A 21,810-nucleotide genomic window follows, 5' to 3' on the forward strand; every position below is an offset into this window, starting at 1 on the left:
TTTTATGATGATCGAGTTCATCAAGTGAGCAAGTATACAAATAAATAAATGTATGTAAGTGTCACGTTTCCTACTGAATGGATGGAAACCGTCGTAATGAAATGAGTAATCCAGGATTTTAGTTTTTCAAAGTCAAAGGTTTTTGATCCCACATACTTTGTGGTAATTGCTATATGGCAGAATAAACATTCATTATATATATATATATATATATATATATATATATATATATATATATATATATATAAAAGTTTTTCAGACTTTGCAAACACAAAATGACAAAGATCACATGAGAAAATTTAGTTTTGAGAGCTGTTGTAATTTAGAAACATGAACTCAACATATACAATTTTTTTCCAACCATTTCTGTCACATTGTGCAACTGAAGCAAAACAACTCTGGCTCAATTTTTGCAAAAACAAACCTCAAATTCAAACAGATCCACCAACGAACAATTTAACAAATATAGATACAGCAAATACAGAAAAGTACAATGAACAAATCAAACAGTTTTTGAAAGCCTGAAGAAAATAAGACACATAATAGTTTAACCTTTCACTTCTCTCAAGATCCAGGGCCAACCCAGCCCATCCCCCCACGCCCAGGTGTTCATTTCTTTTATACAATTGAACCATTCATATGCGTTACTGAGAAGTAAAACTAACACTGTAGCATTCTAGGAAATTAAGCTCGGTTGTATTTCCACAAAAAATAATACATTTTGAACAGTTTCATATTGAACTTTGTGTGGAACAAATCTGCTACAACTACATATAAGAGACTAGATCAATTACATTTAAAGTTTGATAGAGAGACTTGAACATGTGGTACCATTTAAACTGTTTGATAAAAGTGAATTAATAGGATATTAAGTTTAAGATCCTGATTTCATAATACCTAATTGCACCCACATTTCCTCACAGCTTGTGTTTTGTCCATCAGTGTGTATTTTGACAGAAGTGTTCAGGAATCATTTAGGATTGTTCACCGACAATCAAACAAATATGATTATTTAATTTGAAGATGATACACATGTATTTTGTCTAGGTAATGTTAAACAGCTTATGGAATAGTATTTGGAAATTAAATGAAAACCTTTTGGTTTCGTGATTTTAACCATAGCTGAAATAAAATCTTGGGGATCACAAACACATTTCCAAAGCAAGGTCATAAATAATATGTAAATTGAAAAGGTGCATGTATTACATTTTGGTGAATGATATATGAATTCTAAACAAAATGACTGTTCATTCAAGTAAAGGCTATTGAATTCAAATATTTATATTCTTTAATTGGTACAAAACATTACCATAAATGTTGTAAAAAGTAAAACATCATGAAAAGTATCAAAATATTGTTGAAATTAGGAGAAAACCACTATAACTTGTGTGTTTGGAAATAATGTAAAGATCACCTATACATTTGATAAATTAAACTATGATCAAAATGACATGTTGGCTTTATTAAAAGAAAAGTCATTGGAAATGTGTGAATGTTTCTTGTCAAAAAGACAGAAACAAAAAACAAAGATCAGCACAGAATTTATTTTATTTTGAAATAGTTTTTTTATCTAATAGTTTCTGTAACTACTTACAGACCAAAATAAATGCAAGTTGTTGAAACTCATCTGTGAACTTTTGAACAATTTGGGTATTGTGGGTATGTCATTGTGTGGTTTATTAGAGTGTATCTGATAATATACAATTCCAACGACGACAAATGAACAAGGGATTTCACATTTGCAATTAGTTAATGGGTTACCTAAACCTTGGGCGGTCCATAAGTCACATAAGAGAACACAAATGGTTCTAAGCTTTCCCATTTTGTGCTTACATTCACTTGTGCGTAACATCAACAACAGACAATTAGTGGGATCCTCACAATTATGTACATCTTTATTATCGTCAGTTTTTCTCAACCTACCAGCCAACCAGATGCCAGTAGTTGTTTTTCAAGGTTTCACAACTTCCTTACCTGTCCCAAAATTCTTACGTCCCCTGACATTAAGGAGTTAACACGTTCTCAAGTAAATCTGTATAGAGCACGCTTGTGTACTCCAAGTTTTTAAATCACATTCATATTTAAAATTAAATATCAATCTCCGCAGTATAACCCGAAAGTGGGAAAACGCCTTGACAGGTTGTGGCTACTTGTTTAAACCTTGGTTCTGCTCACACTGTGGTTGTACGCGAGGTGTATGTCCCATTGCGAAACACCATATCAGAAGGCAAACAGTCCTTGGGAAAATCCAGAGGGCTACACGCTGCCTGTCTCTTCAAAGCGACAGCACAGTAATCCACCTGTTCCGCATCCAGCCCAGACTCCAGCCACCGGAAACACACAATGCGCTGGAAAGAACGCCGGAAATTGTCCGACACAAAGCCGTACAGGATAGGATTGGCGCCGCTGTTGGCGTAGCTGAGGATGACAAAAAGCTGAGTGACCATTGGGTCCGGGGGCCGGTGGAAAACGCTGACAAGCTGGACAATGTAGAAGGGCATCCAGCAGAGGACGAACACGGCCACGACGAGCAGCACCATGCGGGTGATCTTCTTTTCTGAGCGCCGCCGTTGAAGCCAGCCTGCTTTAAGCCCCACCACTCGCATCCTGGCCACCATTAAACAGTAGCAAAGGCAGATGGCCCCGACGGGTAGCAGAAACCCCAACAGGAAAGTATAAACCACGAATGCTTCTGACCACGCCGATTCAGGCCACAAGAAGTTACAATCCACACCACCGTCCTGTGCTGGGACGGTGTCTGCGAAGATGATGATGGGCAGGATGACTATGAGGGACAGCCCCCATACACACACATTGACCACTTTGGCCACAGTCGGTCTGCGGTAGCGGGCAGCCTTGATAGGGTGGACCACTGCGACGTATCGGTCCACACTCAGCACAGTCAGGCAGAAGATTGATGTAAACATATTGATACCGTCTACACTCAGCACCAACCTACACATCAGCGACCCAAAGGGCCAATGACGGACGGCGGCCGATGTGGCCAGAAAGGGAACACTTAACATGAACAACTCGTCGGCAATCGCTAAGTTGAGGATGTAAATGTTCGTGGCTGTTTTCATTTTGCCGTATTTCAGAATGACGTAGATGACCATGGCATTGCCAGTAAGACCTACACAGCAGACAAGAGCATATATGGATGGGATGATGATTTTACTCGCGTCAGGCTCCTGGTAGTAGTCCTCATAGTCCATGCTTGTGTTATAGGGCAGCCCGGTTGGATATGACCCATATTCCTGGCTCCTGTTGAAATCCATCGTCGCTTTTGCTGGGTATGCTGACTTTTAGTTGGAATGATGCTATTCGATGGAGCTATAATGAGCTGAAGTGATGACCAAAAAGTCAGCCCTACACAAGTCCTCGTTCAACAGTTGGTGGTTTGCCCCACGACCCCATACATTTGTCTAGACTGCAATGGATGTATGTTAATATTTATTAAATAATTCTGTTTTAGCGACCTTTCGAGGAGCACTCCTTCCCACGAGCCCAAGTATATCAATTGGCTTTCTCACAGTCCATACATCCTTGATTATCCTGGGTCACTGAATTTTCAAGGTAAAGTCAAGAAAACTCTTCTCCTCTGACAGAAAAATAGAGTATGCAACAATTGCTCTGAAGGGAAACCACTATAAACACTGATTAGCAGGATTCTTAGAGGGCAATCATGTAACATTGCATTTTCTTTCATTAGTTAATATGTTATTGCCCATCTGTTCCAGTTGTGCAGAGTTCTGATCGAAAGCAAGGTAAGACCACTTGGACACACTGTTAAGACAAAACACTCCGTCTGTTAATTGAAACTGCATGTTCCGACAGGTCAAAATCACATTGAGTGTGCACTTAAAGGTTGTGATGCTTGGCTTCGACACTCATGTTGTCTCTTGGAGCCGTTGCAGAGTGCAGAAAAATCACACGGTTCTTGCCGAAGCTTCCCTTCGGGATACACTGAGCTCCCATTTTCTGTGACCTGAATTATGGAAACCTGTAAGAAAACAAAGAACTGTCACTTAGTCTGCCTCAAACAAGCACCGAGCACAAACATCAAAGTACAAATGAGTCATACCTAAGAAAACCTGCCACTGCATTGACTTTCTTAAAACACCACTGCATGTACCAGCCATGAGCATAAAGACATTTCTGTTTGTGAGTAATATTTCCAAGGATCAAATGTCATATATACCTCCAGGCTGTCTGTAACAATACTGCTTACCAATAGGCCATGAGAAAGAATTGAGAGGAACAGTGTGAGAGTTCGGCAAATAATAAACCCACACAGGTGAGTTCACTTATTTAGTGGTTAGACATCTCGGACTGGTTAGATGTGAACATTGGGCTTACAGCTTTATATGTTGTTTGGTTTGTAATAATAAAGGTGATCGATAGAAACTCATGACTTATCAAAACAACCAGAAATGACAACGAATACAATGTCAGACACACTTGTTCACAGATATAGACACACATACGCCCACATATGTAAACGGATAGTCACAGATGGATCTAACAGCATGTGGCAGTCCAGTAACTAGTGATTACTTCTTGAATCTGGCAAATCAACATCCATCACATCCTCACACAGCCTACACAAGATAATAACTGGGGATGGCCATAAACTGGTTTGGGACTGGATGTGGATGGCAACACGAATAGATGATGATATGGAATTTGATGACCTGTCTATGCTTGTTGAAGAACGAGGGCAAAGTGAAATAGGAGATGAAATGAGGATACAAAAGCACCAGCCAGAGCACCAAGAGAAGCTCAGAGGTTGAATGGTTGACAGTGACAAATTCTAAATGATAATAAATTCGAGAAGAAACGTGAGCAAGTCATTCCAAGTCCAATAGCTCAGTGTAGGAGCTGAAAAAAAAAATTGAAGTAGGGGTCATGAGCAGTAAAAGCTTTTCATATTATAAGAGTCTGCAAAAATGAAAGACGAGTTCTGTGAGAGAGGTACGTTTCTTGTGGAGTGATAGCTGGCATTCAAATGAATAAGATGAAGTGTTTAAAGAGGTGGGAAGGGGAGACTAATGAGATCGTTTAAGACAATGCATGGTGAGCGAGTAGAACGAGTGGCACTGCTTCGAGAGTTTCCGGATGTGGTACTTCAGGATTGAATAAAAGGCTGCATGAGTTTCCCCACCAGACCGTAGAATCCTCCTCCGCTTCGATGTTATCAATGCCAGAGGTATGAGCATGATGCGTTGGCTGTAGGTGTGATAAATCCAGAGGTGATTATAGATTTAAGGCCTGAAGACAATGTGCAGTGAAGGTCAAGAAAAGAGCAATGGAAATGCTGTCAACATGTAGAATGAATGGAGAAGTGATTAATGAGCTAATGGAAGTTCAAAACCTAGTGTGTCTCATCAAAGAAAATGCAACAATTGATTTTAAAAATGGCACGGTAATAGCAGTGGCAGGTATTGAATTGGGAAAATATAGCATAAACAGCAATAAGTAATAATTACTATCCTGCTGTTTACTCAAATGCTTCAATGACCTCAGCTAACAAAACTGACATTTCATTCACAGTTCTCAAATTCCAGACACAAATTTGCAAAAGTATTACAGATGGATTATTACTGGGGAGATGCAGGCAGCTTTGTTCATATTACAATGGGTTGAAGATATGAGAGCAGCAATAGGCTCCAATCCCAGTTGGTCACTAACCAGCTTGAAGTTGAGTAATTCAGACAGCAGACCAGATGTTTTATTAGAGATACAGCAAACACTATAAACAATTTGAATGATGGGATTAGATATACCAATTGTATAGATTGCAGCATATATGTGATTTGTCAAAAAATAATTAGCTGACAAATGTGCAAAGGAAGCCCCTTAAATGAATGTCATTGTTATCACACCACAGTACTCGATTAGTAAAACGGAAATGAAGACCACAATTCAGTTTAAGATGCAAAGAAGATGGCCAAAGCAGAGGGAAGAGGAGAGAACTGGAAGGTGGTTGTAGAGAATTAAAAGAAAAGTGTGATGAGGAGAACCAATAATATCATGTAATATATGTTTTGGGCATACTGGATTAAAGGGTAGATTATTTAAAATAGAAAAAAAAACCAAATAAAGATAGAAAAAAACCCTTTCACAGGGAAAAAAGGGAAGAAACCTTCAGGAGAGCAACAGAGGAGGATCCCTTTCCCCGGATGGACAGAAGCAATAGATGTCATGTGGCCAGAATGAACAACGCAACACAGTTGCAGCACATTACGTGAGTATGACAGAAAAGGTGGTTGATCCACTCAGATTGAAGGCCTAGGTATAAAATCCACGGCCCGCCACTGCTGTGCACAAATTGTTGTGAATTTGTCGTAGGCGGCTTTATGCAAAATTTATAAAGTGCATTCTCACTCAACAGCTCAAATATAAAGGCAGGAATATTAAGGGAGTGGGGATTTCCTTCCGAGGCGGCATAAGATCAATTTGTGGTTAATTGCTTTAAGATTAGTTTGAAATTGCTAGATCTGTTTGGATCGCTGGTTTTCATGCTATTTTTCACTTCCCCTCCGTCCATGCGTCCAAACTAAACAGAGACTGAGTCACTCGGTGGCCAACAAGACAACTACTCCTGGGTTAGAGGGTCGTATGTGTGAGCGCACCAGATGTTACAGCTGCTAATCTGCAGTATAAACAGTACCCTTCCAGAAATATAAATGATGAATGAGGAAGAACAGAGAGTCCGAAGTCTTAATTAGTCTTTCACTCCTCAACGGGCTGCGAGCTCCACTCCAACCTTCCCTCCTGCCAGCTTTAATGATAGGCAATCATCCTTTTGAAGTTGCATTAACGCTGCGTGGTAGAAGGAACATATCTGTGTGTGTGTGTGTGTTTAGATAGAGAGGGGGTGTAAGGGATAACATGATTTATATCCGATGCCCCATTGAGGCTGCTGTTGTCATTACTGCTATATTATCGTGACAAGTCTGTTTTTTTTTACATCAATATTGCTCAGAATTTCAGACACATTGGAAAGCTGCTGAGTAGATGAAAGCCATTAGCCATTAGTGTAGGGGCATGCTCAGTAAAACACTCAAATCCAATTAGGATGCACCAGCTTTTAGTAAATCCATCAATACATACAATACATCAGGGCCCAGCATTAAAATTGGAAGTCTGATGATATATTTGTCTTACTGACAACTCATCTATGTTATTCCTTAGTGCCATAGCCCATTGCACTCCATTATTAAAAGCACATCAATGAGCCCCCGTGTTGCGCACACACAAGAACACACCAACCTATCAGTTTGTATAATATCTTCCAAAAAGTTGTCTGCTATCTTTATGGTTCTCTTACGAGTTTCCAGCAACACAAGTGATTGGTGTGTCTGAGCAAGCCCCTACAGTAGATTGTGGTTTTGGTTCAAATAAGTATGTTTGATCAAAAAATTACGTAGTTAAGTATGCAATTTACGTAATAAATCAATTGAATGTTGACTTTTTGGTTTCTTCCGTAGTGAAAATCCTGTTTGTTTGAATTATAGCGCCGTGCGTTTCGTAGGTTTAAGTGCAAACAGTGATTTAAGAACAGTCGGAAAACACACACACACCAGTTTATTTTTAATCCCACATGCACCGTCCTCCTGCCCCAAATATTTACTGGAGCACAAAATGTGGATTAATCTGCTGCTGAAAATAGTCTGCAATGCACTGGTGTGTCCTGTATCCAGCTGTGTTCAGCTACTGAACCTTTTTTCAAAATAAAAAAATATATAACTGTTAAGCCATTTTTAAAGATCCATTGATTCCCACTGATGGATCTTTAAAAATGGCTCCAAGTTTATATATATTTTCACTGACAATAAGAAAGGAGAATAGTCACTGGTCTTATCTTATTAGTAGTTTAGCTAGTAAAGACCTTCGTATTGTAAGGAGTCAGTATCAACTTTGAGACCATCTGTATTCATTGTTTTAAAACTAAACCGGTAAACTAAGAATATTTCAAATAACATGACCTCAGGCTTTCATATCAGATTTTCACAAAATAATGATTTGTGTCTGTTTGGCCACAAACTGCTTTTCAGTGAGCCCATGAGAAACACAGTTGGCTGGGTCTTCTGTCGTGTTGACGTACACTCATTGCTCAACTTTTGTTGCTTTTGTTGGTCTGCTTCAGTGGAAAGGCACATTGAACACACCTTCACAAATGAGACGGATCCATAATCACTCTCGCTGGCATCCGAGAAATGGTGTTGCTGTGCAGTCACAATAGGTCTAAACAGTGTTCCAGTGTTGTTGTGCAAGCCTGTCAGGAATTTCCTCATCTCATTTCTTTGCATAGTTGTTGGAGAAAGAGTTTCAATGGGAGACAAAAAATCCCAATGTGTCGTATATCAGACCAGATCTAGGTCCTTAACCTCCTTAGCTCTCTGGAATAGCCTTTAAGAAGGCCTGGCTAATAACATGAGATCCTCGTGAGGCGCACAAGGACATGAGATCTCTACTGGGGGCAATGGCATTAAAGTCATTAATGACAGAAGTCAGAACTGTGTCCACAGCTTCAGGTGATGCAGCAGTTCTGTTCCCATCTGCTGTCATCCTGAAAGCAAAGTTGGCACAACTAGCAGATGAGGTGGCGCCAAAGAGATGGACAACCATTTTGTACTCACCTTCTGGCCATCACAAGAACCAAAGGAGGTCTGTGTCTTTTTCTGGAACTCTTACTTGTTGATACCTCGCTTCGACATCCGCCATCATTGCAACACACTGATGAGGACGCTTATCAGATATGCTTTCCTTTCCTTAATTTGGGCCATGCAGGTCCTAAAAGAGAACTCATAGGACAACCTTTAACCATCTATCCACAAAGCTAGTGAATCTGACTCTTTTTTGGCTCTCTTTCTGCATCTCAAATGCCAGTGCACTCTCCATTTCCCTGGAATTGTAAGGCAACTTTCAAATGATAACTCATATTTGTTGGCTTATCCAGTTTATTGATGTAGGCCCATCCGTTGCACCCCTGCCGGCATTTGCCTCCAACATGATGTAGCCAACTCCAATCAACTCGCAGGTTTACTTTTCTGACTGTTGTTCTGACCAGTAATAATAAATTGTGTATAAGAAGTGTCCGTAATCTTTGAGATGTCACCATTTGGTTTGTGGACTGCCGCTTTGAAGCTTTGAGTTCGATCCTTTGGCGGATGCCATCTTGGATTACAGCTGCTGCCATCTTGGACTACAGCTGCTGCCATCTTAGCTTTTTTGCAAGCAGTGAATGGAAGTATAGGCGCACATTAAGCCCCAAAAAAGCATTCTCCTCGTTATTGTCTATTGGACTCTAAATGGACCAACATTTACTGAATGAACATCATGCTGTATTGAAGACTGGAAACGAGATACAACCTGGCTTATTTTTGCAACCAGAGGAGTTGCCTCCTTCTGGTCAGTAGAGGGAATGCGAGTTTTAAAACACTCCCTACATTGGCTTCACTCTTCAGAACTGTTCAGTAACTTTTAATTCCATTCAGTAAAATGTCTTTTCTCTAGGCCAAAATCACATCTGTATAGCAACGTGTAGAGAAGCTTCTGTGAACAAGGGTTTATTAGATATCCATTATAACGTGACAGCACGTGATTTCCATCTTGCCACTACTACTGACTTTATGTGACACAACACGGTAAACACACTAAAGTGGCTTTCATCTTCCATTAGCGTAACTGTTTTCCAACCCTACTTCCACTCGTGCACTAACAAACTAATTAATGTCAGCTTGTTTATTTTTGTTGATCAAGCAAGCACTACCATGTCTTCAGTTACTTCCTAAGAATCAATAGATTCAATCAGCGCTTCTGGTAATTAACCGAGGAGCTCACATTCTGAATGCTGCGTTACCCCACACTTATCGAGCGGTCTTTCCTCTCCTGCAGAGTGAACCCCCACCTCCAATCAGATCTCGGCCACTTCCATATCATATGCACATCCGATCACGAGCCGTTCGACTGCTGTGGGAATGGTCATGTCTGAATTCATGTGCGTTTTTTCACACCACACTTCACAGATCACTCATTGGTTATGAGAAACCGACTAGTTTGTTACTTTACTAAAAATACGTCCATATTTGAGTAGGGATGTTAATAAATAACTGTCTAACCATTAACTGCCATTAAGAATTTTGACCGATAATTGGGTTCAACAGTAAAAGGAACATAAGACGAAGGAACCGTCAAAATGCCATAAACCATCCTCCACAACTCAGATGAGAGATTGTAATTATCTGCAAACCCATATCTTATTTTCATGTAATACTTTATTGCCTTTATTCAAGCCTCTTAAAGAAAGAAGTAAAGTATTAAAAGTATTAGAAAAGAAACAAAGGTTGACTATGATGTAAAGTTTTGATTTGGCTGCAAAATAAATATTCAAATAAAGATTTTTAAGACCTCCTGTTTCTAAAGCATTCACACAGCGAATGGGTTAATCAACTAATCACCAAACAGCAGACCGACACAGAGTAGAGATATTAGAGACCAAACCAAAGTTAAAAGGAAAGTGGATATATGGTAAAAGAAAAATCTGTTACCAGTGAAAACATTTAATGATTCCTACATCAATGATGTTGATCATATTGTACCTTCCTGAATATCTTTTTGCTTCCACAAAGTCTTAATTTCACCACCAAGTTTTTAGCTGGAAGTTTTTCCTGACTTTTGTTGCTAGACATGTCCTATCATGGGAGTTTTAGGTGTATCGTAAGAGCAGATGTCTAAAGGAAAGCATTACTTTTCTTCCAGCATGAAGACACATTTACCTTAGTTCCATTAGCTTCACACATTATTTGATTTCTTCTCTTTCCGAACCATCGATTCCTCCCAGGAGGATGCCCGGCTGCCCTGATGATCACCTGACAAAGCTAAAAGAGTATTTCCTCAAACTCAAATCACAAAATTGACCCCGAGAGCACAGATGAAATTGACCCCCTTTCGAAAATGGTCGCCCTATTTTCATAATTGTGTCACCGGTGGCACAGTGCTGGGAAAAGATGAACTATGTGCGAGAGCTTTGAAAAGCGCTTTCTTTTATTTGCATTCCATTTACCCGCCGCACGCGGGCTACTGTGTATGCTGCGGCTTATTTTCATCTCATTTCATGTGACATATCTGCAGCTCACAGTCTGGAGTGCAGCCTGTGATTAAATATGGAAAAGCCTTCCAGCTCCTGCGCTACTGGAGGTGTTCGAGGAGCGTCGGATAACGGAGAGCTGGGTTTTAGACAGAAATACTCTACTCTTTTCATTTATTTAAAGTTTTAGCTAGGGCTGCACGATTATGGCCAGAATGATATTAGCCATTATTTTTAAAGTCTGAACATGTCCATCTCTCCAGTCATTCATTTTAGATGCTTCACTTTCTTCTATATGATAATATTCTAAAATGTCCTGAGCCTCTCAACAATGTGCATCTAAAAAAGAGGGAACTTGTACAAGCTCACGAGCAACATCGAAACACTGCATAACAGCAGCAGATGAAGCACTTATATGTGGTATTAATATATGGAATCAGTAATTGTAGGCATGACAACAGTGGAGCTCTGTAACACCAACACTATCAGCCACCACAACAACAAGACGGAGGACAGGGGTCGAGGGGAAAAGAAAACGAGGCCATGCCAACAGTCGCCTTTTTATATGCGAGCCCTGATTGGGAATTGGTTGAGGGAGGGGCCAGACTTTGGTTTCCAAACACTCCACCAGATTCTGCTGTACTTTGGAAGTATTCTCCATACCACAAGCGACCAGATCCGCTTTGTATGCCCAGACATCACCAGACTATCTGCGCAGGTCGCTGTGTTAACGACGGAGCTGCTACACTGGTGACCCAACACAAACTACACAGCCCCATCACTTCAAATGATATGTAAGATATTTAAAGCAGTTTAGTATTAATTAGATTCAGTGATGCAATTTCTAGTAAGAACACACATTCTGTAGAAATTCATCACACGCAGTAGGAAGTGATGGCCACGCTTTAAAATTAGGATTTCATGTTTCCACGTTCCATTATTTAGAAAATGTGTTTCGTCAGGTCGGCCAGTCCAAACATGGCATGAATTAATGCTCAACAAGTGAGCAGCTCGGTATGCGCAGAAGTGCCTTCAGAATGGATTTTTACAAATGAAAGGATCACGAAAGAGGAAGTCTCTCTTAAATGTGCTGATTTAATTTGCTCGCCGTGGCCGCAGTAGAATGAATTAAATATTGCAAAAGGCTGAGCCCTCGCCAAAGTCCCCCCTAATTCATTTGAGAGGGAACTTGAAGACGCAGGTTAACAGTGCACTCCGTTATTACCTCAAGTCAAAACAAATGTCTGGGCTTAAAAGGCCTCCAGTTCACTTCACATACGGCACCGTTACACCCTCAAGCCGTCCTAAACCTTTCCTCGGCCGTCAAAGCTGTCATACGCAGGTACCATTCAGCCCATCAGTCAACACCACTCAACAAACAGCAAACATGTTCCCCTTCCTCTGCTCCACCTATTTCCGGAAAAAAAAACAACAACAAGTGTTCAAGCGGTCGTGGGTGGATGGGAGCCCTTTGAAAAACAATTGCACAAAAAATGAGCGAATCAGGCGCGTGACGCAAATGTCGTTCCAAATGCCTGCATCGTAAATCGTGTCTGCATGTGAAGCCAGACGGAGGGAGGCACACGGCGGTGGAGATTGATTGATGACAAAAATACAGTGTGAGCACAAGGCAGATTTGAGAAATAATCAAGCTGCAATCTCACATTTGAGAGCAGTCTGGTAAACACAGAGAAAAAGCTAAATATGCCCGCGGAAGATTGTGAATAAACATCCAAATCAGGCACGGACCTCCTGTTCTGAAACCTGTGTTCTCTCTGCTGACCAGCAGGGGGTCCTCTGGTTGCCAAGAGAAGTTGGATTGAATGGAAGTCTTTGAAGAAGTCCGAAAGCGTCTGCTTTAGGGCGGGGTCAGTCTGGTATTGGTACCCAGCCCTAGAAAATAGCAAGATAAATTGTTTTACAGTATAACGGTATTACAATAGAGTAGAGACGCGAGTACGCAGCTGCAAGAGTTTACATGTTTTAACTTGAACAAAAGGATCGACATGAAGCTGTGTCACCAAAGCCGATGTTTGTGTTGAGAGGGTTTTGGAGAAAAGTGAGTGAAGCAACAGGACTACGTGGAGGCAAGCCCCGCTTCCTTTCCTCTTGGCTGGAAGGTCAAATTGTATGTCCTCCAAAAAATACTCCAGTACCCATATTTGCATCAATAACATGGTCTGAATACATCTTCAGAGTTTTAAAACATTGATTTCCCTGAAATATGTTCTGCACACTCAGACCTCTCAAATCTGGACGTGTCAATTCAAAATGTTGGTTTTTTTTTGGCACAGGTGAACTTTCGTACACCCTTTGTTAACCGCTGGGCGATAAATGTTCAATTTATTCCAATTTCCATCGGCCCTCAGTGAACCTGACTTTACTGTATTTGTATAGTTTTTCCTTATAACTATTTACCAGAAAGAGAAAACTATAAAACTGTAGTGTAAGCAACAATGTGTGAACAAAATATGGATGAGGAGTCGGCTAATGCTGCAGGGTGAATAAAAAATACACCAAACATGTATCTTGAAGAATCCATTGTGGAGACTACACACTTCTTTATATTTTCCTCAGAAATCAAACAATACAGCTGTCTGATATAATAATACATTATACGTGCATCGCTCTAATTTGATTTGACAATGTGCACTCCATCAAACTGGTGGCGCTCATTATTCTTAGTATTCATCACTGAATGCGTCGCTGGTGCATCTTAACAAACACATTTGAATTCAATCAAATTGCCATAAACCAACTGAAACCTTGGTAAACCGGATCCTGATCCTGTCGGAGCCCCCATGTTCCCGGTCCCCGTAATCCTGGTCCCCGTAGTCCCCGTACCCGCAGTCGCGTTCCCTGTAGTCCCGGTGCCCGCAGTCCCGTTCCCCGTAATCCCGTTCCCCGTAGTCCCGTTCCCCGTAATCCCGTTCCCCGTAGTCCCGGCCCCCGTAATCCCGTTCCCCGTTGTCCCGGCCCCCGTAGTCCCGAGGAGCAGTTGTCCCCTTCACACAGCCGGTCCTGCCTCACTCATGAGCATGTGATGACATTCGACAAGTGTGTAGTTGTGTGTTGATTGATGTCCTCGTGTTTCTTGGGATATCTAATAATGATGTTGTGCTGATTAAATAATTGAGCTACATAACAAACCGCAATGTCATTTTTTTTCCTCAGCATTTTCCGCTTCCACTGGAGCTCTTTTGATGTGTCATCTTGCTGCGTGACTTCTTCTGCGACGCTTTCGTGGCACCAGACGGGCGAATTAGCACCTTCCTCACCACGACTAGTATTCACACGACAGCAGTGGGTAGAAAACACTCATACATTTGCATTTACACAAATATATATGACATGCTCTCCAAGCAGGGAACCATGTTAAATTTGGGGTACTTCCAAATGCTCGTTCTATATCTGCACCCTATTATCAAGCAATTATTATTATTTATGAACATACCACCTTAATATTTACCACTACAAAGATCTGATCATGTTTTCTATTTTATTCATTGATCCAACGATGTGTTCTGGGCTTTCGGCGGGAAGTGTTTTTTCTTTTAAATGCACAGAATCAAAAGTGTTAAGTTACCCTTAATATAGATTTAATTTCTTCTTCTTCCAATAATGACAAAAAGAGTATAATTCAGGCACTCAGTTTGTTATTTAAACTCGAAGGTGTTACTCGCATCTCCATTTTATCCCCAAATAGCCTTGGACAAGGTTTGTGATTTGTTGGGCTGATAGCACAATGCTAACCCGCGACTGACCTCCTGTTTCTTTGATGAAGTTTAGGAAGAGCTTATCTTCAGCAGCACACCTGTAACCTCTGCAGCGCGGCTACATTATTGAATTCAACGGTTCTCAGAGGATCTTTGTCTCTTTTAGTCGTCAGTCTGGTTTAATGGCTTTTTGTTCTTTGTGTAAAAAACACATGACTTTGGCAAACTTCAAACTATTGTACATCTGTGTAAATACTTCCTACAGTAGCTTTCGGATGTAACTATAGGGTTTGAATACGCTGCTGTCTGGTGATGAACTTGTTCTTCTTCTGGGAAAACAAAGAGCAAGAAGAGCTTTTGTTATGTCTTTAACAATTTCCTCAAGTTGTTTCATCGTTAAATTCACTTCTGAGCAGCGTTGAGGTAATAGATCAACTGTCATTTTTCTTTTTCTTTTTTCTTTTTCTTTTTCTTTTTTAATAAAACGTTAGTATATTTAACAATGTCTATGTGCATTTGTAAAACATTGCTTTGTATCTGTGTGTAGATTTAAACATGCTTTCTTTAATTTGTGACCATTTTGAAACCAATTTTACACTTTAAAAAAAGAAAATGCATTTGCTTGGTCAGCCAGGTTGTCTTTAAATGCCAAACTAGATTAGAATGTATTATTTAAAATATGAAGTTCATGAAGAGTGACTAACACAGATGTCATCATTCCTGCTGTCCTCCTCCTGATGTGACTCACCGCCTGCAGGTACCGCGAGCAGAGAGGAACCTATTCAATCAGTTGATAACCCTGAAAGCAGGTGATCAACAGCTCATTTATTAGGGAACTTAGAGAAACAAAAAAATGGACATCAAGTGGCTCTTCAAAATTGACTAATATGGACATTGAAGTGACTCGCCACCTCTTCAGTGTCAGTGATTTGCCGGCTGTGGCCCCCGGAGCCCGGAGACATGCATTTGAAGGAAGATCTCAGCAGCAAGACGCTGGATGTTTACAGAGCCGCACATATCGGACCACTCTGGTCTGTCAATAGAAGTGATCAGCTGATCGATAAGCTAGTCGCAATGCATGGCTCCGACTAAGGCTCCGACGGAGGGATTTCAGAAGATTGTGAGGGGCATCTGACCCGCCTGCTTTCTCTGGCTGCAGTGCAGAGGTTCTGAAAAAGGCCTCAGCTATTCTGAACCGGTGCTGCAGAACGTTGCAGAACGTTGCAGAACGCTGCAGAACGTTGCAGAACGCTGCAGAACGCTGCCGTGCTTTGCACATGATGCCGCTGTGCTGAATTTTTTACCAAATCTCCCCAAAAGCAGCTGCTGATGTTACTATGCCTCAGTGGGTAGAAAATGATCATGTGACTCATGTAATGATTGTGCAGCTCGGCTGATTGAAGATTTGGTATTTGATCATTTATTAGCAGCTTCGTTTAGGGCTGCGAATCCAATTATCCTCACTCAACATTCTATTAATGTCTTTGTTCACGGCTCAATCGTTTGGCCAGTGAAACGTTGGAGTGTGACAAACTCACGCTACAAGATCAGAGAGTCCAAAAGGCCACCATTCGATCATCACAAAGGTACGGCAGCCCGTTGGGACCGTAGGTCAAGATATTACAATTCAAGAGGACTATTCTCTCAGTGATTTGGTCCATTCGTGAGAAAAAACTCAACATACATTTACACGTTTTCCTAATATATATTAATTTAATTCTGGTAAATTTTCTGGAAAGTTTTTTCTCTCAGAACATCCCCCCCCCCCCCTCCCCTGGCTCCGTATTTTACCAACAGGTTTGTTTGACCTACAATGACCTTCATATAATGTCGAACAAAAAAGAAAAGCCCGGAACTGGGGATTGTTCCGCATTTTTTCTCGACAAATAGAATTCATTTCCCGGCTGTTCATTTCTGCTCTAGTTTGAGTCATTATGAGTCAAACACTCTGAGGAGTGTCACTAGAAACTCTCTGTTCGACATGTTTCCTGTGTGTCCAGGTGCCAGAACACACCCGAGAGGAGAGAAGCCGACAGCCACAAGCTTCAGGTTCAACAGCGCTCTCCCCTCTCGCCTGCATCCAGCCAGCCCCTTAAATGTGAAGGGAAGACACAGCGCAGGTGTAGTTATACGCCTGCTTCAATAAATCCTTTTTCCATTATTTTGTCCGCCCCATTTAGATCGCCAAAGGTCGGCTAAATAGCAGAAACACCTTGTTGCATAACGCAATACAGTCCAACAGAACCACAAACTGCATCCTGCCGAATGTTTCCTTCAACACAAGCTGCTGTTGTGTTCCACTGGATTCATTTGAGCTCGAACTGGCAACTCTGTGTCGATTGAACTCCCCGTGAAACCCACGTCCTCGTATAAATATGATCAATAACTTCATCACTCAGGAGGGTAATTGTTATTTTACACTCATGACATTATTGAGTGCAGCTGAGCACATCACAGCAGCATTTTGACAGCAGTTACACAGAAGCAGAAGAAATGGAGTTACGAGCTATAACTGATGGAATGAGGGAATAAATATCGGCCGTAAAATGACTAAACAAACAGACTTCTTTCCTTCATTTTGAATGTGACTTTGGGATGACGTTTGCGGAGAATATTGACGATCTCCGGACAGATGCATTCACACTGAGCATCCTACTCCAACATCATGCAACATCAAACAATAAAAAGAGAAGAACCTCTTCGTGAACACGTCGCACTGACCTTCACCGACTCCGACGAGGAACTGTGGCGCTTGCAGGTGTGCGCTGGTAACTTGCCGCCTAAGTGCGGCAGCAGAGACGCCGCCGTCCTCCCATCCGATGCGCGCGGACAGTGTCTACCTGCTGCCCTCCTCTGCCTCTCCTCTGTGTGACAGCCTGGTCTCCCTCTTCCCATCAGCAGCTGTGCGCCCGTCAGCATCCGCGGATCTCCGAGCTGCTCGACGCCGCCACTCTCCTCCGCTCTCAGCCCGCTCGCCCTCCCTCCCTCTGTGCTGTCAGACACTTGTTTTTGTTCCACGCTGACATGTTCCCTCTCTCTCTCTCTCTCTCACACACACACACTCTCTCTCACACACACACACACACTCTCACTCACACACACACACACACGCTGTCCCTTTTACCTCCTATCGCTCCACTGTTTCAAGTCTCATCTCCACCTCTGCCTGGTTGCATTTCTCTGAAGGAGACGCAACCCACTCGCTGGCCCTGAAAAATACATCTTACGGGTGAGAAGAAAGGAGGAAGATGAAAGTTTGATGCTGAAAACGAGTCGGAGGATAAATAAGAATCTCAAGTGAGGATTTCCAGCGCACTAGGATACTGGAATTGCTTATTTCTAAGGTTGAGAAAATCCAAAAAGGAGTGCAATGAAGACACATGAATGAATGAAAGCTGAGATGAGAACTCTAATTCGGTTAATTGAAATGGGCAGGTGGATGAAAAAAAAGGTGCTCTATAAACAATTCAGAGCATTGAAATAGCAGTGTGTGCTTTTTGTGCATGTGGGTGCACATGAGCACAGCTCTCACACGGCGGTGACAGCTGACATGAAGGGTAGCTGTTAGCTCCATTACTTCTGGAAGAGCCCTCATAGACGTTAGTAAGATGTGTTTTAGTGATTTAATATAAATGTCTTGAAATGCTCCTTTAAGTTACGTTGCTGACGTCATAACCTTTGTTGCTCAGTAGAGGTCAATCAGTCTGTGGAGCACGACAGTTTTTTGGACTGTTGTGCCAAGTTGAGCACTGAACGATTCTTGTGATTTTGTTTTTGTGAAGTCATCTTTTTGAAATGGAGTTGCTGCTCCTGACGACTCATCACGCATCAAGCTCATTGCCGTACACAGACTGTAACAGTAGTGGTCGTAAGGATTACCGGACGGAGACCAGATTGCCGCTACAACTTCCTTAGCGCTTTCGACGTAGTTTGCACTGAAAGCGCCGTTAGCGCCGTTAGCCTTGCCAGATTGAGAACTTTGCTCTGCGCGTTGTCAGCGGACATCTGGCGCAGTGATGTTCAACCACTGTGCCGCGGAAAATAGTCAAGTGTGCCGTGGGAAAATGTCCAATTTCACTTAGTCGGTCCAAAAAAATCTTATGTAGTTGTCGCAAATCATTTTTCCATTGTTGAGCGTCTGAGCCTGCAATATAGCGGCTGGCCTAGCAATGAAATACTCTTCCATGCCACCAGGTAGCGCACTAATGACCTACCACAGGTGCTGTATTGTGCTACAATGTGACATTTCGTAACTTTTCGGGTTGTTGGTGTGTGGCAGGATTTTTTTATTGTAGAAAATGTGCCGCGGCTCAAAAAGGTCGAAAAACACTGATCCAGCGGACGCGTTCAGTGTCTGCCTTTCTGCACGTGGACGTCATTTCTAAGGTTTGGATGAAGAGCACGGGATGTGATTGAAAGATCCAGAAACAGCTACTCGTGGACCTTTTTATTTGATCAGACACAAATCAGTTTTTTATTCAGATGACAACCTAATCCCAGTAAAGATCCAGGCATGGTGTAGAACATTGTATTTGTTTCTATTCCCGCGTTGCATATTGAGCCGAAGCCGAGACCGAACTGACATCAGCCATCTGGTACCTGGTGGAATAATTCCTCTTTCGACGTCGGCTTGTGCCTGTTTACGTCCTCCAGTGTGGATCACCTTCCTCCCTCTCATGAATACACGAGAACACCGCGCGGGCACGGCCGCCGCGCTACCGCCGAGTGATTCATATGGAACGCCAAATGAAACCTGCAGGTTCAGATGGCGTCTGAAGGTGGGAGGTGTGGATGGTTATTAATGTGATAACAATGAGCACATGGCTCACCTCTGAGCGCAGGCTGACAGTAACGAGGTGTGTGTGTGTGTGTGTGTGTGTGTGTGTGTGTGTGTGAGAGAGACAGGGTTTGACAAGGACGCCCTTGTCAACGGCCTGTTGCTGTTACCAAGGCAATCTCTGCAAACAGTAGAGGGACACACCTGGCACTTTCCGGTTAATGGCACATCTGCCCAGATGTTTGTTCAGCTCAGTTCTCTGACCTTACTTGTGTTTTTTTGACCTTTTGCCGAATTCCTGCATCTGGGCTTCGTGCTCAGTCCGTCTCCACGGTGAGACTCTCTGAGGAGAGGACGTCACGGCGCTGAAGTTCACGGTCGATTCTCTGCGTGAAGAGAGGAAGTGAGCTCCGCGACGTCACCCGTTGCTTTGTGGACTGCCGCTTTTGAAGCCCAGAGTTCCCGTCGCACCCGACAGCAACACACATGGAGATCAGTTAAGGAGGACAGGAACGCCCAGCCGTACTTCAGCATTATTTATGATCTAGATGAAACGTGTGCATGAGGCAAATCAAGCGAGCTGATTGCGTAGTGCGACATGTAAGACACAATTTGCGTCATTTTGGCTATTTTGCAACTGATGAAAGGGGATGACCATATTTGGAGTGTGGAGGAGTGATGTAGAGACGCCTAATATGGCGCTGGTAGTGGCAGCGACCTGTCAATCACTAGTAAGCCCGCCCTAAAGCATACTCTGCTTTATGGTTTATTTGTCTCTAAATGACTATAATTTACTAAATTCACATCATGAAGTATTGAAGAAGACTTTAAACTAAAAATTGAGACACAAACTCATGTTTACAATGTTTACTGAGGGAATCAATCAAGAGAGAAGTAGAGTCATTTTCTATAAACTTCTATACAACCAGAGGAGTCGCCCCCTGTGGCCACATTGATTTGACTTTTTTAGACCTTGAGGTTTCCACCTCTACCTGCACCGAATGAGATCTTATTGTGGATGTATGCTTACGTGCCCTACTTCTGTCAGATTGTCTGTGTGTGGAGCACGGAGTTGGTTAGCTTAGCTTAGCATAAAGGCTGGAAGCAAATAAGGGTCCTTTATACTCTGGTTTTACGCAGAGACGCAAGCACGCAACCCCCGCTATGACGTCACCCAAAATTTCTGACTACCCGACAAAGCCACGCAAGCCGCTCGCAGCCCGCAAGACTGTGATTGGTCCGCTAACCACGTCCTTTCTGAGTCTCGCATTTGCGGTTTCATAGCACAATACCGCTATTTTTAAAAGCCATAGCAGGAACACGAACAATGGCTCCTGTTGAAGAGCGTTTGGCTGAAGAGGTCCGCAAACATGAGCATTAATATAACACGTCTGACGGAGTGTAAGGACACAATCGGTATGCCGACATTCGAAAATACTGAAAGTGCATTTCTTTGTCCACATCCCTCAGAGGTAGAACATGAGTTGCATATTCGCCCGTACTCGACCTCGATTGATTCAATGGACGCACATTCCACCTCCGTCTCCTTCTTTGAGCTTGTTCTTCTCGTCTCCTCTTTCTCCTTCGCAAAAATGATCAGTTCTTCAATGTTAATCAGCTCCACCAACTCGCTTTTGACTCCGCTGTACTTCCTCTTGTTTAAGTGAAATATTCTATGTGCAGCGCGAAACTAACAACGTGTTCGTCTGTCTCTAAGTATTTTTCTAAGATCTCATCTCATTATACGTAACAGCACGGGCCATGGTTGCAAAGGTTTCCCTTCATGATTCCGGAGGTAAAACAGGTAATTCACCTGTTCTGGGAGCAAAGCTGGCCAATAAATCGACTGCTGCTCTCTGGATGATTAGAAAAATAATTCCAACCGGTCGGTTTGGCGACACAAGTATAGATTGACACCCGGCTAATCATTTAACCTGAATAATGCACCAGTGCTATATTACCCTGTGCGTAGTAGACAAGACACAGAAGTCTGTGCAATGATCATGCACCTGCTAATTATCCCAATATTTCAGGAAAGCAAACATCTTTTTTTGTTTTCTGCCTTGGGAAATCATTTTTGTTCCGCATTTATTATTTCTGAATGGATTTGCACTCTTGATCAGCGGCTCCGCTGCGGCAGCATGGAGGTCCTCTCAGGAATGCTGGTGCTTGGCTGTGTGTCAGGATGAGGCTGCAGTCACTTTCACTCGCTCCTGGCTGTC

At 42.3% G+C, this 21,810-nt stretch overlaps 1 protein-coding gene across 2 annotated transcripts; it reads right to left on the reverse strand.

Moving 5' to 3' along the window:
* Positions 1-341: 341 nt before the first annotated feature.
* On the reverse strand, positions 342-17,761 carry sstr1b (somatostatin receptor 1b). Of its 2 annotated transcripts, none has more exons than XM_068588311.1 (2): positions 17,533-17,761; positions 342-4,003 (listed from the first exon to the last, which is right to left on the reverse strand). In XM_068588311.1, the coding sequence occupies exon 2, from the start codon at positions 3,276-3,278 to the stop codon at positions 2,172-2,174; it is 1,107 nt and encodes a 368-aa protein (XP_068444412.1). In that variant the 5' UTR covers positions 3,279-4,003; positions 17,533-17,761; the 3' UTR covers positions 342-2,171. The 2 variants fall into 2 exon arrangements, with proteins under 2 accessions (XP_068444412.1, XP_068444413.1); XM_068588312.1 differs by having other exon boundaries at positions 17,508-17,533.
* Between the last annotated feature and the right edge of the window lie 4,049 nt (positions 17,762-21,810).

The sequence above is a fragment of the Clinocottus analis genome, unplaced genomic scaffold, assembly GCF_023055335.1.
Source record: "Clinocottus analis isolate CAN_PGR_092001 unplaced genomic scaffold, fCliAna1.0.p SCAF_21, whole genome shotgun sequence".
NCBI lineage: Eukaryota > Metazoa > Chordata > Actinopteri > Perciformes > Cottidae > Clinocottus > Clinocottus analis.

Bases quoted from the DNA above. Each gene is read 5' to 3' on its own strand.
- sstr1b (XM_068588311.1), bottom strand. From the start codon at position 3,278: ATGGATTTCAACAGGAGCCAGGAATATGGGTCATATCCAACCGGGCTG.